The following is an 18,638-nucleotide window of genomic DNA, read 5'->3' as shown; positions in this document are numbered from 1 at the left end:
TTGAAGGAGATTTAATTCTATTCTGTTTCTTAATGGTATTTTAAATGATTTGTGAGATTTATTCATTATTTGTAAAGGAAAGACATTAGAATCCATAGCAAGGTAGCCATGGCGGTGCAATGAGTAAGGCGCTGGTTCACTAACTAGCAGGTTGCATCCTAGTGTTCGTTGAGAAAGTTCCTCTAGATTTTTCAGTCTGGTGGGGGTTGGAGGGACGGATGGGACGAAAAAAATGTGATTCAGTTGTACACATTAACTTGTACAACAGTTGAAATTTGATGAAGAGTTGGGGAAAATGCTGCTGTCCAGGCATAATTCTCCTCATAGCACACTGTATGGTTTAAGAGAGAGAGAGAGAGAAATGGGGTTTAATGTCCACTCGAAACAAACTAGGTCATTTTGGGACCAACATATGGTTCAATTTTATTTCAATAATTCGCTTGCACATAGCGGTCTTTAGCAGTGGGAGGAAACCAGAGGACCCGGAGAAAACGCACAAGGTTGGACAGGCGACCCTACTCCTTGTCACATACAACCAGGGAATCGAAACCACGCCAGTTGACTCAATGACAGACCTTATGATACAGCGCGCACGAGTTAACCATTCGGCGACCCTACTCCTTGTCACATACAACCAGGGAATCGAGACCACGCCAGTTGACTCAATGACAGACCTTATGATACAGCGCGCACGAGTTAACCATTTGGCCATCCACCCCCTGCATGGTTTAAGGCTTTCTTCATTAGCCCAGTCGGAGCAGAATAGTAAGACATTAAACCCCATTTCATTTTCAGCAATTACTATTCGGACCCTATTAAACTGTGTGTGGTTGGAGTTTAAGGTCATTTTGGGACTAACATATGGTGATGTTTATTCCAATAATTCAATAGCACGCAGGGTTCTTACTAAAAAAACACGGCTGCGAAATTTTATCAAATTTGTACATAAATTATCCTACATGTTGTCTGTACTCAAACAAAGATTTGTAATGGTGACATGTTCAATATAGGAGTGTAGGTGTGTTGTGTTTGACCTGTATGTAATGACATGAGGTCAACAAATAACACATTTTATTTAACACCTGTCTGTCTATATCAACAATTATTATAACCAATTAACAGGTAAACATAATGTCACATTTAACATCTCACCAGAAGATAGAGTAAGTGAGAGAGGGAGGGTGGATGGGTAGAGAAAGAGTTGGGGGTAGCCGAGTGAGAGAAGGGGGCAAAGGGATGGACAGGGAAGGGGCAGGAAGAGAGTGAGAGAGGGATGGAAAAAAAAAGAGAGAGGGGTGGGGCAGTGGGATGGAGAGGAGCAGAACAAGGGGAGGTAAACAGAGGGAGTGGTAGAAGGAGAGAAAGAGAGCGAAGGGAGGGAGGCAGAGAGAGGAGGGGTAGAGGGAGAGCAAGAGGGAGAGGAGGAGAGGGAGAGAAAGTGAGAGAGAGAACAAGAACCACTCAAAACAACTTAAGTTATATGTATCCTGGAAACCAAAACCCTATAACTATACTGTGATTTTAGCATGATATCTGTGTTGTCTTCCCTCCAATTCTGACTTTTTTCTGTCCTCCTTTCCCACCCCACTCCTGGCTTCACATGTTTATCATCAAACAAATATCAACGAAAGCTACCCATAAAATTCCTATGTATTGTCCGCCTCACCCCACCTGTTAAATCATGATGATAAGTTTATGTATATCAATATCATATCATGTTTACACACCTGAAATCTTGTATTGTTGACGGTAACCATAGAAACCAACCAGACAAATTGTCTATCATAATTATCAACAGGATTATATTCTTTAATTTTCTGTCGCGTTTCTTTAGAGTGGTGTCCCCTTACAACATTTTTATCACATTATCCCTCTTTGCTTTGATATTATGGAAATTATTATAAGAAGATTAAGTGGACGTCGTTTCGATTAGACACTGGATAATCTAAGCGTTAACTCGATACCGCAAAAACATCATCAGATTTTACACAATATAATAGGTATACAGCAGTCGGATATACAAATTCCTTTCTCTCCCCCGAGGGCAAGATTGTCGTACACCCTTTAAAAAATAAGATTTTTTAGTATTTACACTGAATAAGAAATAACGAGTAAAAAAAATTGTGTTGACAAAAAAAAAGGAGACTTAAGTCTGATACATCCATGTGTCCTTGTATATCAATATCTAAGTTCAATTAGTTTCCATGGAAACACAATCATTTATTAAATCTGAAAAATTTGTAATTAGCAAACAACACAACTACTATAATTATAGGTTGATGTGTGTACAAAGTTTCATTAATATATCTTGTACAGTTTATGAGATAGGAGGGAGACACGGTGGCAAAGTAGGTGAGAGGCAGGCTCGCTTGCCTGGCCGAGAAAGTTCATCGGGAATTTCCGGCGTGGTTTCCCCTTGACAGTGGTGCAAGATGGAGGGTTTGACAAGGACAGCTGGGATGAAAATCCAAGGTACTGTGTACACATTGCCTTGCACATAAAAGATCCCTTCGCAATTGGAATTCTATATAAATTTACAAATTTCCCTCATAGCACACTGTATGGTGTATGGTGTATTCCTGTCTTTAATAGCCCAGTCAGAGCTGAACAGTGGGACGTTAAACTAAACCCCATTTAATTTTATTTATGAGATGGGACACCTGATACCACTTCTCATTTGTTGAGCAAAAAGTTTACAAGTTTTTTTTGGCACTTTCATACTTTTCCTTGAATACAAATACCCTTTCAAATCAACAATATTGTTTTGTTTTATAAAAACAACAAACAAGATATCTTTTATTGCAAAACGTAGATAATCCCCCCAAAAAAAAAACACATTAAATTTCCACAGCATGCTGAATGTAGATAATGCTACTTGTCATTGACGATTTACAAGTTTACAGGTCTTCGTTTTATCTTGTTTTAGACAGATACGGTAACTCTTACACAACACACACCGCAAAACCATGTCCTTACCGGCAGAAAGTTTGAAATTTATACAAGCCACCCGGTCTAACAGTGGGATTCAAGCCACTGCATGTCATCCTTCTGCTGACAAGTGGCAATGATCTACAGCTTATTAGAACAATAAAGAAACACGAGCCTAATGTACCTTTAATCCTCGAAGAATGCCCAAGTAAATTGCTCTGATGTTTGTGAACCAATAGATTGAGGCTTTTTATCCCCCGAACCCTATAAAAATGGTTGGCAGAAGATTACAAGATGTCCCGAGTATTTAATAGATTGTTTTGATACCAAAACCAATACGTCTCATTGGTCAATATAATTATCGCAAATTATGACATAAAAGTATCACCTATCAAATATATTACATACTTCAGAGGAATTATTTATACAGCTATGCTTAAAATGTTGATATATCGAACTTGTTTGTTTTTAGCCAATCCTATTTCGTTTCGTATTTTATAGTTCAAAATTCCGTTTTACTTGTCTTTACTACACATGATCCTGAAGAGTTGTTATATTACCAGCATTCTGGTTGAAGTGAGGAATTAGCCAATGAAACTATCTGTTACGGCGAGTTCTTGGCGTGCGATGCACGGAATTGTGGGTAAACCACAGGAAATGTCAACGCTGATTGATTAATCAATGTCTGACGTCATAGGGTCATAAGCCGCTCGTACGACCCTGATGCGACCTTCCAGTACAACCGGTCAGATCTTTATGTAGTGTAGCCCATCGAAAGTATAAAAAAACAAAACGAAATATAGATCTGTAATTTAATCATATTGGTTTTTAGCTACGATTGGAGGATTTTTAATTTACTCTGTCAAACTCATTTTTCTCATTCGTAGGCCCAGCTACGAAAGATTTTCTCAGGGTGGTTGAAAGAAATCCTTTATACCCAGCATTCACATACTTGTACGCCTTGTACTAAAGTTCCCAGGTTGAATATGTCTCCGCTACCTTATGGTCAGCATTGTGTTTATACCAGAAATAGTTCCTGTTTATCAACAAGTTAAAACTTTTAGTAGATGGACAGGATACATGAGAGTACACAGAGGTCACAAGAACTGTGTGTGAGAGAGAGAGAGAGAGAGAGAGAGAGGGAGAGAGAGAGAGAGAGAGAGAGGGAGTTGGGGTTTAACATCCACTCCGCAAAAACTAGATCATTTCAGGACTAACATATAGTGCAATTTTATTTCAATAATTCCTAAGTTTATGTGATAAGAATCTACAAATGGTACCTTTAACAAAGTCAAATCGTGCTGATCGTGCTTTCTCCTCAGCTGCTCCCATTGTTTGGAACTCTTTACCACAAACAGTGACAATATATAATCATTTAAAAGGAACTTAAAAACAGAACTATTCCGACAGTCATTCTGTTAATGACTTTAACAATGCTGTAATTTGTGCCAATGAGCAGCCTTTTGGTTGGAATTCCAGCGCTATACAAGGTGATTATTATTATTTATTATTAAGCCTGTTGGGGTGTTTAGCAGTGGAAGGAAACCAGAGGACCTGGAGAAAAGCGAATTATTGAAATAAAATCGAAACATGTTATTCCTTAGATGACCTAGTGGAGATCTCTCTCTCTCTCTCTGTAATGACATGCTGTAGTGACTTGTCTTATCACAGAATCAGATAAACCTTATATAGAACTTACGATTGACACTAGTAGTAAATTGTATGTCTGACAGTACACAGAATCAGATATAGAACTCATGGATCAAGTAAACTTTTATCACAACATCATTTTATACATGCTACCTATCTTGTCTTATTGAAGATAAAAACTGATACGTATCTACATCTCATATTTAACATGTACAGTTGAGATCATTTACATCTAACATAATTCCATATGTTCAAATGTTAGTAGTTATATTTAATACATATTGGCTCTAGAAGATAAAACAATGACGACCTTGTGTTACTTTAATACATGATGTATTGAAATTAATGATAGATCTTTGATTCCTAGCTATAGGAAATGAAACAGGTATCATGACCGAAAAGAGAGAGAGAGAAAGAGGGGGAGAGAGAGAGAAAGAAATGGGGTTTAATGTCCACTCTGTCATTTTGGGACTAACACATGGTTCAATTTTATTTCAAAAATTTGCTTACGCGTAGGGGTCTTTAGCAGTGGGAGGAAACCGGAGGACCTGGAGAAAACCCATGAGGTTGGACAGGCGACCCTACTCCTTGTCACAAACAACCGGGGAATCGAAACCATGCCAGTTGACTCAATGACAGTCAGCAGTTTTTCTGCTTAGTTTTCATCAAATTTCAACTGGCAATGCTATTTATATCAGAGAACGTAAATTTATTTTGAAATTAATGATGTTCTGTGACTTCTACCACCTATAATGGCAGAAACAGAGAAATAAACTGTCACTGGGGATATCTTATAATTACCATATTAATTTTTCGCTTGTATCGCTTTCATGTGTTACCTATGGAGAGAGAGAGAGAAATGGGGTTTAACATCCACTCGACACAAACTAGGTCATTTCGGGACTAACATATGGTTCATTTTTATTTTAATAATTCGCTTGCACGTAGGGGTCTTTAGCTGTGGGAGGAAACCGGAGGACCCGGAGAAAACCCACGAGGTTGGACAGGCAACCCTACTCCTTGTCACGTACAACCGGGGAATCGAAACCCAGTCAGTTGACTCAATGGCAGACCGTATGATACAGCATGCGTGCTAACCATTCGGCCATTCAATCCCCCCTACTGACATGGAGACCGCCAGGTAAAATCCTAGAAATAAGTCAGGACTTGGTTGTTAGTTGTCATATGGCTGTCAGGAATATAGGGGAGAAACCAGTCCCAACATGAAGGAGGTTAGGTCATGATTCCTGACATGATATCTACTGGGCGTTGATGGACAAATGGCAAGATCTGATGAGAAAACAGCCTGTGATAGCTCCCTGAACATAGAACATCTATACTGCTTCTCAAAGTCAACGAAACCCAAACAAACTGTGTAGGTAGATCCCAGATAAATCTAGCGGTGTATTTTTGAAAGACATAAAGCGTGTGTTTTTATCATTATTTATGTATATATATTACATCATGTGTGTAACAAGCGTTTGTTTAAGAAAATATTCGCTTGTTTTTCTTAACTTGTGTTTCTTGTTTTCAGCTTGCCACAGATCCAATGCTTGTCTGCTTCATTGAATAAAAATATCAAATCAAATCAAATCAAATGAAATGGGGTTCAACATCCTACTGTTCTGCTTTAACTGGGCTAATGAAGATGGGCATACGCCATACAGTGTGCTATGAGGGAAATTTTGCCCTGACAGCGGCACGACAGCCTACTCTTATATCAAATTCCAACTGCCAAGGGTTCTTTTATAGGCACACCAATGTGTACATGGGACCACGGTTTTTCGTCCCATCTGAACAATTATACATCTGTCCTGCACCACTGAGAAGGGGAAACTCCATGGAAAAGTCTTGATGAATTTTCTCAGTCAGCACAGGGATCAAACACACCAGCTGGAATTAGGTAAGATTAGATAAAAAGAGCTGACAGTTCTGGCTATAATAGTTTAAAAAAATAGATAATGAAAGGAGAATATGCTAAAAAATTTAGTCAAATTACTTTACTCTGAGCCTAGATAATAAACAAAGTCTTGATTATCCATTTTTATGGTAACCGCATCGACCATAAAATGTATTTAAATCTAAATGTATCACAGCCATCCAATGGCATTGAGAGTTCATTATGGTCTTGGTAAGTTAATAAATTTATACATTTCAGGCCTAAAGAAAGACCTGCTATAGTTCTTACATAATGGCTGTTTAATTAAATCATAAATTTGAGTGTAATTCAGCATGGATAAAGCCATCAAAATTAGATATTGTCTGTAAATTTCAATGACTATTTACAGCTTTATAAGTGTAAAAATTTGAAATATTTTCATTATATTATTTGTCTCTTTATGGTATAAAACACCTAGGTGATAAACGTGTATCTTTATAAGCCTGTAAATGTATTCTTTATGAACCAGTGTAATTTGAGTAACGATGGTGTGAAAGAAGGGTATAATTTGAAGGGGTAGGGGGTCATCGTAAGATCACATGACCCTCTTTGACATCATGATGGAGTGCTCTTTATATCTACCACTACTAAAAAGGGCCCCATCCTGGGTCACAATGTCGAAGGTAAATTAGAGGATGCGGACGTCTGCTTATTATAAAGGGTCACAGCATAAAAAGAGAATTTTGCTCTCACTGAAAGTCACTGCTTGTATACAACCCGCGAACAAAAGGGATTTTAAGCCCCTTAAATAAAAGTACAGATATTATAAAGTAATAGCTTGTATAGCGTGAGTTGGAAGATGAATCCATTGAACAGAAGTCAGGGATTAATAATGAGACCCCTTTTCATTTTTGTTTTCACCTTCGTTAATTAGGGAATCCCTTTGAGTAGTGTACTTGAGCCACCAGGACTCAACCAGGTTCCAACACTTCACTTACAATCACTGTTTCAATGATACGAACTTAAAGAGACATTCCTCTTATTTTAAAGGGGATTTATTTCATTCTTCGAAAGTCTAACCTATTGTTTCAAAATGAAATGAAATGGAGTTCAACGTCCTACTGTTTGCTCCGATTCTTCAACAACTCGGCCAATAAAGACAGGCATACACCTTGAAGTGTGCTCTACGTTGAATTGCAACTGCCAAGGATGAACACAGGACCTTGGTTTTTCTTCCCATCCAAATGACTAGGGTTTGTGAAGGGTTCATTTATTTGCATGCCAAGGTGTACAAAAGACATCAGTTATTTGTCCCATCCGAATGACTGACACTGTTAATTACCAGGCCCTCCATCCTACAACACAAGGTAAAACCAGGCTTGAATACCCTAAGGAACTGAGGAACTTTCTTGGTCAACACTGTGATCCAGACCTTCAAGTTAGTAAGACTCCCATGTTGTGCTATGCAGAACTAGCAGGTTCATGTTTACATACTAAGGAAAGACAACTCATGTTGTCCTTTTTTTCAAATCCATAGAATTGTGACCTGTTTATTATGTGATATCAAGTGTTCTAGAAAAAGTAATCATCCTCTGCCAGCAAGATTAATTTAAAAAGCAATAATTATAAAAAAAACTGTTAAAATTAATTTTTAGATTTATAAATTCATAGTTCCCTATTCCCTTTAAATTTAACCCCTACAAAGTTTTCTTCAACACAGAATGGTCTCTTCACTTTGAAGATAAAAGGATATTTTTTTTTTCGGCAACTGCCATCAATTTTGAAATTGTTGGAAATGTCATGGCTACTATTGAAACGCTTTTACAATCTAATCATGAGTATTTTTTTGTCATGTTAATCGCCACAGTTACAAAAGGCTGCATGCGATATTAATCCTTTTGTGACTTGCGGCTTTGATGTTGGACCAAGACACTCATAGACGGGGAGCCCCGCTTTTTAACATCAAAAATACATTTACCTCTGAGCATGTCAAGAAAAGTGTCTTTTTCACTATCTGTATTCAATGCGTTAGTTTTTATTCATATTCAATTCACCTAACTGCCTTCGGGAATGAAATTTATTCGAGTCTGAGATGGCTTCTTAACATGATATTTGCTAAAAGGGGCATTTAGAAAACAATAAAATTGTGGGTTTTTTAAATTAAAATGAAATGGGTCGACACATTTCTATGGAAAAGGATTACATTTTATTACCGGTATTGAGCGACATTTCAACCAGGACATGAAATGAAATTGGGTTTAACGTCCTACTGTTCTGCTCCAACTGGGCTCATGATGACGGGCATACGCCATACAGTGTGCTATGAGGGAAATTTTGCCCAGACAGCGTCACTACGGCCTACTCTTATATCGAATTCCAACTGCCAAGGGATCTTTTAGGTCCACGCCAATATGTACACCGAACCTCAGTTTTTCATCCCATCCAACACCAATGATAAGGGGGAAAAAAAGATGGAAAATCTTGATGAACTTTCTCACCCAATGCAGGTATGGAACACAGGACCTCCTGGTTAGCGAGCCAACGTCCTACCTACTGATTTACTGTGGCTCCCTATACAGGACAACGTCTTCATAAACTAAATAATAGTTGAAATAGACTATCACCAGATAATCCTGGTCAAAATGTCGCCCTCCTTCCTGCATCACTATCGAGGGGGAACCACGCTGGAAAATCTGGATGAACTTTCTTGGCCAAGGCAGGGATCGAACACCAGACCTTCAGGCTAGCGAGCCAGCGTCCTAGCCACATCGCCACCATCACTCCCTAAAAATAAGTTAATAGAACACCTGATACCATTTCTTCTATCAAGAACATCTGATACCATTTATTTCTATCAAGAACATCTGATACCATTTATTTATATCAAGAACATCTGATACCATTTATTTCTATCAAGAACACCTGATACCATTTCTTTCTATCAAGAACATCTGATACCATTTATTTCTATCAAGAACATCTGATACCATTTATTTCTATCAAGAACATCTGATACCATTTATTTATATCAAGAACACCTGATACCATTTATTTATATCAAGAACATCTGATACCATTTTGTTCTATCAAGAACATCTGATACCATTTATTTATATCAAGAACATCTGATACCATTTCTTTCTATCAAGAACATCTGATACCATTTCTTTCTATCAAGAACATCTGATACCATTTATTTCTATCAAGAACACCTGATACCATTTCTTTCTATCAAGAACATCTGATACCATTTCTTTCTATCAAGAACATCTGATACCATTTCTTTCTATCAAGAACATCTGATATCATTTCTTTATATCAAAACATCTGATAACATTTCTTTCTATCAAGAACATCTGATACCATTTATTTCTATCAAGAACATCTGATACATGTTCTATCTAGAACAAATGATACCATGTTTGTCTAAAACACCAGATAATATTTATTTCTAGAACACCTCTATCATCTGGAGATTTCATGCTGTTAATAATGTCTGTTGTTTAAGAATGCGGCCCTTAAAACTACAAACAAGATGACAATTTGACACAATCACCATCTATTAGCAACTATCCATCCTAATATATAGCCTTTGTCAACAAGTACATGTATTTAACAACTATCATAATATATAGCCTTTGTCAACAAGTATTTAACAACTATCATTATATATCATAGCCTTTGTCAACAAGAATCTAACGCAACATCAAATGACAAGCACATAAAGAGACAATAAAACATTAACGGACAAATATTAATTATTATTATCACAAGTTGTAACAGTTACATGATCCTCATTTTTATATCAAAAAAAAAAACGAAAAAAAATGTTTGTGTTTTATCACCTATACCCGAGAACAAAGTGAATTTAACAAGTCTTAATATAGTAACAGGCTTCTGGATTGGCTAGTTAGACTCTTCTGCTAATCAATCATATGTCCCATTAAGTTAAATTAAGTGTAAACTCTTTTTATTGAGAGAGAAATTAGCGAGGCTTAGTGGGATGAAGGGTTTTTGTGTTACAGAATGGAGGGTGAAATTTGGTATTACGATGTAGCTGAGTACAATGATATCTGGTTGACACTTTTCTCTAAAGATTGTTCGATTTATTTCCGTGATGTATAGAGACTGTGTCTTTATTTATAAAGCCAGTCGTTAATAAATCTTTTCATTGATATTTATAGGAGTACTTACGATGAAATCTTTATAAAGTCCCTACTCTATGCCAAGAGAAAGAGAGAGTGAGAGAGTGAGAGTGAATGAGAGAGGGAGATGGAATGGGAGGGGAGAGAAAGCGAGAGAGAGGGGAGGAGAGAGAGAAGGGAGATAGAGGGGAGGGATAGGAAGAGAGAAGGGAGGGGAGAGAAAGGGGGAGAGAGAGAGAGGGAGAGGGAGAGAGGGCAGGGGAGAGGAGAGAGAGAAGGGAAGAGAGAGAGATGGGAGGGGAGAGAAAGCAAGAGAGAGGGGGGGGGGAGTGAGAGGGGTAGAAGAGGGGAAAGAAAGAGCGAGGGACCCCAACTTTTAAACATAAAAAAAATTCATGTACCTCTGAGCATGTCAAGAAAAGGTGTTGTTTTTTTTCAAAATCTGTATTAAATGTGTTAGTTTTTATTCAAATTCAATTCACTTAACTGCCTTTATGAATAAAATTTACTCAAGCCTGAGATGGCTTCTTAACATGATGGGGGGGTTGGATGGTCGAATGGTTAGCACGTGCGCGCTGTATCATAAGGTCTGTCATTGAGTCAACTGGCGTGGTTTCGATTCACCGGTTGTAGTGACAATGAGTAGGGTCACATGTCCAACCACGTGGGCTTTCTCTAGGTCCTCCGGTTTCCTCCCACTGCTAAATAAAATTGAACCATATGTTAGTCCTGAAATGACCTAGTTTGTGTCGAGTGGACATTAAACTTAAAACCCCATTTCTCTCACTCTCTCTTTAACATGATATTTGCTAAAAGAAGCAATTAGAAAACAATAAATAGCTTTTTTTTATATATATCAAAATGAAATGGGTCAACACTTTTCTATAGTCTACAGAGATGGGGTCTCAGAGAGAGAGAAATGGGGTTTAATGTCCACTCAACAAAAAAAATAGGTCAGAGCTACTGGCAAATATTTTATTCGCTATATAACTGGTGTAGAAACCAGATTTCTTGAATCTCAATCAAAGCAAATTTATTGACAAAAGCTAAAAGAAAAACACATCAATATTTCCAAATACCATCAGAAAACCAGATTTTCTCATAAAAACCAATTTTTTCACAGAAGACCGATGATTCCACTTGCGAAGAGGTCATGTTATTGGTAATTCGTCAATGTCTGACCACTCGAGTCTATAACCCGTGAAGCTCCGCAGATAAACAGACACAGAAAACACTGAACCATTACCAGACTTTGATCTACTTGCCGTCTACAGATGTTTTTTTTTAGTTGAATGGAGAACGTATTTTCATATGCTCTATATTTATTTGTGGTTTCATTGTTAGGATAATTCTGGTAAAAGAATTGAACTCGATTCCACACACAGAGAAAAAAATCCTGGATTTGCTTTTTAATTCTGTCTCTCGGTCATTGTTTTATAAGTCGATGATCGGGCACCATTGAGCACCTATTTCAGCTTTGGATAATTCTGGTAAAAGAATCAAACTCGATTCCACACACAGAAGAAAAAAATCTCAATATTCTGGATTTGTTTTTTAATTCTATCTCTTTTAGTCATTGTTTTATAAGCTAATGTTCAGGCGCCATTGAGTGCCTGTTTCTGCTGAAAATCGCTGCCATAATTTCCAATCTTTATTTCATGGAACTATCAATTGAAGAAGACAATAGTGGTTACCTAGATCTTGTTGCTGTTTGCGAAGGCTTACCCTAACAGCTCAAGCCAAAAAATTTAAATCCCCTATGAAAATGAATCAATTGTGTTCAATGTATCTATTTTATATGAATTAATCTAAAAAAAAAATGTCTCTCTATGTCTAAATCTAAAAACAAACTTGAATTTAAAATGATTAAAATGATTAACGTGTTTTTATGTTTAAACCTCTAGAAATTTGATTCTCGTTTGTTCTGACGAGAAATATCATATTTAATCAGAAACTATGGATTCTGCACTGCGACATGAATAAGGATATAATGTTCTGTCTCTAAAACACACAGTTTTATAATAATGAGGATTTTTTTTTTTCGTCTATTAGACCATTGGGATATGAGACTCCTGCTAAACAACGCTCAAATACAATGGATATTTTCTTTGAGCACTTTCAAATGTTGTCTTTTTTTCGCAGACCACAGTGATTAGAATTTCGTTAATTTAAACAAATCATCGTGGATGAACAGGAAAGAAAATCTGAGCGAAGTTTAGGAAACTTGTTGTGAATATTGTGAGTCATTTTATAGAGTGGAAAGATTTATGGAGTTGAAGGCAAGTTGTATCGTAAAGAGGATGATTCTTCTGAAAAACTTAACTGTTCATACTGAATTTACACAAGAAGGATGTAGTGTGGGGCATTCTGTGAGTTCCACCCCCTCTCCCCACCCCCTCTATTGAAAAACAAGAAAACACATATCAAACATATTTAAAAAAACATGTTGTATCACAAAAAGGATATTTCTCCTGTAAGACTCAAAGGTTCATACTGAATTAACAAAAAAAGGTGTGTAGCGTGGAGTGTTTTGTGAGTACTACCCTCACCCCCACCCCCTCAATTGAAAAACAAAAGACAATACACATCTAATATACTTAAAACCGTTAAGAAAATAAAAGTATAACTCTATTGTCAAGACATAAAATTAATATATTTCTCAATGAGGAAGACTAAAAGTATCCACCAAAAAGTGCTGCTGTCTGGAAGGGGTACCGAACCCCCTTACTGGGTTGTAAGAAATGTAGAGTAAATTGTATTATGATTTTCTAGGGGTAAGCCTCCCCTGCCCAAAAAGAACATCTCTGGTTAAAGAATATGCAGAGTTCATGTAAATTAATTTATAATTTTCCAGGGTTTTTATGTTGAATTACTGTCATGTATGAGTGTGGTATGTTTTTATGTTGAATTACTGTCATGTATGAGTGTGGTATGTTTTTATGTTGAATTACTGTCATGTATGAGTGTGGTATGTTTTTATGATATAAATTCTACTTACATTGAATGTTGAGCTTGGATTCTGAACTCTGTAATGAAAAACCTGTTGTCTCGTTGGTTGCTATGCATTGATATGGTCCCTCGTCTTCTCCGCGTAAAACACGTAATATCCTAAGATGGCTTCCTTCCTGGAATCTTCGACTTGTATTTGGTAAGCGATTTCCCGACTGGGTCCACTCGAACACAATGTGACGTTTATCCGAAACGTCACATAGCAGTTTTATTTCTGTACCTTCAACCACGTCCAAATCTCGTGGGGACAGACTGAAGTAAAAATTGTCTTGTGCTTGGCAGAAAATGAAGCCTGAAATAAAAAAAGAAAATTCATTAATATATTTCTACTGATAGAAAGAAAATGGATAAAATACCATTAAGCGAGGTGAAGTACAATATAGGAGAGAGAGAGAAATGGAGTTTAACATCCTCTCAACACAAACTAGTTCATTCCGGGACTAACTTATGGAGGAAACCCTACTCCTTGTCACGTACGTACAAGTGGGAATTCGAAACCATGCCACTTGACCCAATGACAGACCTTATGATGCAACGCGCACGCATTAACCATTTCGCCACCTAACCCCCATGTGAGGTAGGAGATTTTTGCCCGGACAGTTCTTTTAGTGCATGCTAATGTGTAAACAGTTGCACGTTGCTTTTTTCATACCATCCGAAGGATTCGTCACATTTTCCTTGTCAGCCCTATTCAAATCACAAAATCCTTAATAAATTTCGACTTGTTTTCAATAATATGATAAATTTGTAGTTTTATTATCTAATAATGAAGTTGGTCATCAAAACATTAATTTTTATGCGGGTATCGCACAGTTTGTCTCTCACCAAAGCCTTAAACCTTATTCGACATCAATTAAAAAATCCACCACCCCTCATCTCAGTCTTTTGTACGGCCGAGTTATTTTCAAACTATTACATTAAAACAATTGCCTCTCTTTACAGACTCAATTAGCATTTTTCTTCCTCACTAAAATGAAATATGTTAGATTTATAATGGCTCTTAGCGATAAAAAAAATATCTTATTTTCCTAATACGGTAATTTGTATGCAGAGCGTCGAAGTTAGTTGAGGATCTGGTGAAGATAACGCGAGGGATGTGACGATGGCTTTCATTTTAAATCAATAATAAATGGCGATTGTTCAAATTTGACGTGGAGGATGAGTTTGTGATTTTGTGAGTTATCCAGGTATTAAGAAAACATCTCATAACAGACAAATATTTTATCAAGATATTACACACCCCTCTCCCCCAAAAGATAATTATTTTGTGAGTTATAAAGGTTTTAAAACGCCACCTCCAACAGACAAATATTTTGTGAATTATCGAGGTATTAAACCCCATCCACCAGCAGACAAATTTATTGCGAGTTACCAAGGTAAAAACTCCACCTCCAACAGACAAATAGTTTGGGAGTTATTCCTACCCCGCTTCTGACAGCAGACAAAATTCATTGCGAGTTACCAAGGTAAAACCCCCATCCCGAACATACAAATATTTTGTGAGTTATCAAGGTATTAAAATCCCTATCGACCCACACAGTGCAACAGACGGATATTTTGAAGAAATATTTCATCCGTTATTCGATATATCAGTGAAAGAAAAACTGTCTGATATCTAGCCAAGCTTTTCAACTTTCACCTGCTAATGGTGTTCGACAAATTAGAAATATTAGCATAATATAGATTCCCTTGTAAACTCATGATATATTGCGACAGACGTGATTTTTTGATGGGTTAAAAAATGACCAAGTTAGCCAGATTTTACGGAAAATCAATATCAATTCCATTAGATGAGGACGGATTGGAGAGAGTCGACGCTATATATAGATCCCCAAATTCCATTTACTCGAGCAACGTACATTTGTTGTTAAACAATCTAACCCAAAAAAATCTAACTCAGAACTGTAGACCGAACAACTTATGATCTCTTGAAGTGCTTTAATTAACTTTCTACAAAAACTTGCCATTAACAACATAAAGCTCGTAAATCACGTAAAATTATACGTATCAACATTCCGCTCGTACTTAAAAGTATAAAAAGTAAAACGAGCGAACGTAATCCAAACATCATGTCGAAGATAAAAATTTTATTTTTAAATCTATTCCAGGAATTATCTGTGTATTTATTACATGCTTGAAACACAGGTGAAAATTCTCCCCAAGAAAATTACAAAATGTTCTCGTTAAATTTACAAAGTGTCATGCATGCAGCCCGTTAATGGCGCTATTAACTTTCTTTTAATTCTGTGTAATTTGCATTTAAAAATGGTTGAACGTTCCACTCGATATAATTATGGTGAACGTTATAATAACAATATATATTGCAGCATGCTGTTTTCACATACATAAATCTGGGCAAATTATCTATTATTACAATATTCTAGTCCATAAAACCAGCGTGGAGGGGTGTTCTAGTGGTCTAATACATGTGCTTTAGATCACAAGGTGTGTCATTGAGTCAAGGGGCGTGGTTTTTGATTCCAAGCGAATCATTAAAAAAAAATGGTACCTAGTTTGAATTGAGTAGACATTAAATCCCATTTCTCTTTAGCAACTTCGGAGCAGTTATATAATATGCTATTCAGACCTAGTTTAAATTTTCGGTGTTTTTTAAGCCGGGGAGTGATCGATGACCGAATGGTTAGCACGTACACGCTGTATCATAAGGTCTGTCATTGAGTCAACTGGAGTGGTTTCGATTCCCTGGTTGTCTGTCCAACCTCGTGGGTTTTCTCCGGGTCTTCCAGTTTCCTCCCACTGCTAAAGACCCCAACGCGCAAGCGTATTATTGAAATAAAATTGAACCATGTGTTAGTCCCGAAATCACCTAGTTTGTGTCGAGTGAACGTTAAGCCCCATTTCTCTCTGTCTTTTTAAGCCAAAGGAGTGTTGCGTTCACATGAACTATAAGTGAAACTGGCTAATTGTTCTGACAGCAACGATATATCGTACTTGAAACTGCAAAAAAAATGAAATGTGCATGCTCTGAGTCTAACATATGTATGTTTTTATTTTGAGGTCAGGGGAGGTGACTCAATGGCCAGTACATCACTGCACCACCCAACCTCCATTTGCTCTTTGGTCCCCCTCATATCTTCACATTAGATCCTAATAAGGGCCTCGCCCACAACACTTAATTATCAGAATTTTCGGTATTTTTCTGTTACTCTTAACGCTACCAGACTCCAGGTGAGTATAAAAAGACAGTAGTTAAGTTCTAATGCCAGCCTGGGCAAAATTCTACCTAGGGTTAATTTGATAACATTATCTCTGTCTAATCGCAGTTAAAATAAATCTGATTCTTGTTTTACATGCTTGATCTACAAGACGGTTTATTTATGTAAAAGTCAAGCGGCTTGATTTCTACTAAAGACAGAATTTAATCCGATGACTATTTACTTTAGTCGGGAGTAGAATAAGACCGTCGGATGATCTAGATGAACTGTATAACACGATACCTGAGTCAATATTAGTTCTTGTACAAGGAATAAAACCGTAACACAGTTTTACATACTGGTACATATACACAATCTATAGCCATTGTTTTTAGAGACAGTTGAAGGTAGGAATCTGTGGTGGTTTAGCAATTAAGGCACTAGTTCGCTATATAACCAAGAGGCCTTGGGTTCGACTCTGGTGTTGACCAAGAAAGTTCTCGAACATGCGACCGTAATTTTACCTAAAAGTGGAAGTCAGTTGTTGTACTGGTAATTATGATTCGTATTAAACATCATTTTGAAGTTGTAATTAAACCCACTCATTGTTCTGTTCGCGTCAAGCATTCTCATCCAAAAGTCTGTTTGCCTTTTATGCGAAAAGACAAAAATGTGACTTAGATCGTTATTCCCCTGGATTCTTCTGACCATGTTGTTGGATGATATTCAGAATTGTTCAGAGAATAAGCATGCCAAATTTCATGTCGATTGAACTTGAAGTGTTGGAGCCTAAGGCTATTTCGAAGAGAGTCACCCCCAAGAACAAGAAAAACAAGAAGACAATGAGAATGAGTAGTGGTTAGCGACCAGTCCCTGGTCCAAAAATCATTCTTCAAAGCACAAAACAACTACTCAGCTACATTTATGGCAATGCACTGCCCTGGTTAAGAAGATGTTTATAATTATCATTGTATAAAATGCTAAGATAAAAGAAATGAGTATGGTGTAGATATCTGACCAGTAATTACTAGATTTATATATAAAATGACAACAATGTTATGTATATATATCATCTGGTCTTCATTTAAACACAATTAACATAGTCTAGTTATACTCTCAAGGTCAACTGTCATACTACTACTGTTTCATATGAGATACTACAGTTTTAATCCCTTACTGCTACTGCAAAGCAAGTTCTGATTCTCTACTGTTAAGAGAGAGAGAGAGAGAGAGAGAGAGAGAGAGGGGGGGGGCAACATCCACTTAAGACTTAGAGCATACTAAGAACACCCACTTAAGACTCAAAACTCTTACTGAGAGAGCGAGAGAGAGCACAAAATTCACTCAAAATCGCGATGATAAGTTTACATATAAAGTCCACTCAACACAAACTACATGTATTTCATTCCTCGACTACCATATGGTTCAATATCATTTCAATCATTCGATTGTGCATATGGGTCTTTATAGCAGTGGGAGGAAACCAGAGGATCGTAGAAAACCCACAAGATTAAACCGGTGAACCTACTCCTTGTCAGCAAGGAATCGAAACCACACCACTTGACTCAATGACAGACCTAATTATCTAAAACAAACACAGTTCTCTGTTACCACTCCCATTATTAATTTCAATTATCAATTTTTTACTGTCAAATAGTGAAAAATACAGCATTTCATTCATTGACTAAATCCCTTTCAGTCTTTGACCAGGATCTTCAAATTTTCATGAAGGTTACACCTGATCTGTAATTTTAGGATAAAATAGCCGTTTGTAATCCAGTGAGTTGATAAGATAAAGTTGAATATTTTTAATATAAATTTGAACAGACTACGATTTGCGTGAAGGTTCTGACAGATGTGTCAACCCCCATG

The 18,638-nt window shown here is 37.0% G+C and overlaps 1 protein-coding gene across 3 annotated transcripts in view; it reads right to left on the bottom strand.

Annotated features, from left to right (window-relative positions):
• LOC126820416 (inactive tyrosine-protein kinase 7) overlaps positions 1 to 18,638 on the bottom strand; it is a 173,296-nt gene that overhangs the window by 140,169 nt on the left and 14,489 nt on the right. For all 3 annotated transcript variants that reach the window (XM_050548341.1, XM_050548342.1, XM_050548343.1), the window contains exon 2: positions 13,601 to 13,903. In XM_050548341.1, the coding sequence (XP_050404298.1) occupies positions 13,601 to 13,903 (303 nt within the window). The remainder of the gene's footprint in view (positions 1 to 13,600; positions 13,904 to 18,638) is intronic.

Source organism: Patella vulgata, chromosome 5 (assembly GCF_932274485.2).
Source record: "Patella vulgata chromosome 5, xgPatVulg1.2, whole genome shotgun sequence".
In the NCBI taxonomy this organism is placed as follows: domain Eukaryota; kingdom Metazoa; phylum Mollusca; class Gastropoda; family Patellidae; genus Patella; species Patella vulgata.
The sequence above is the reverse complement of the archived record's forward strand: the minus strand, read 5'-3'. Positions and strand labels throughout refer to the sequence as shown.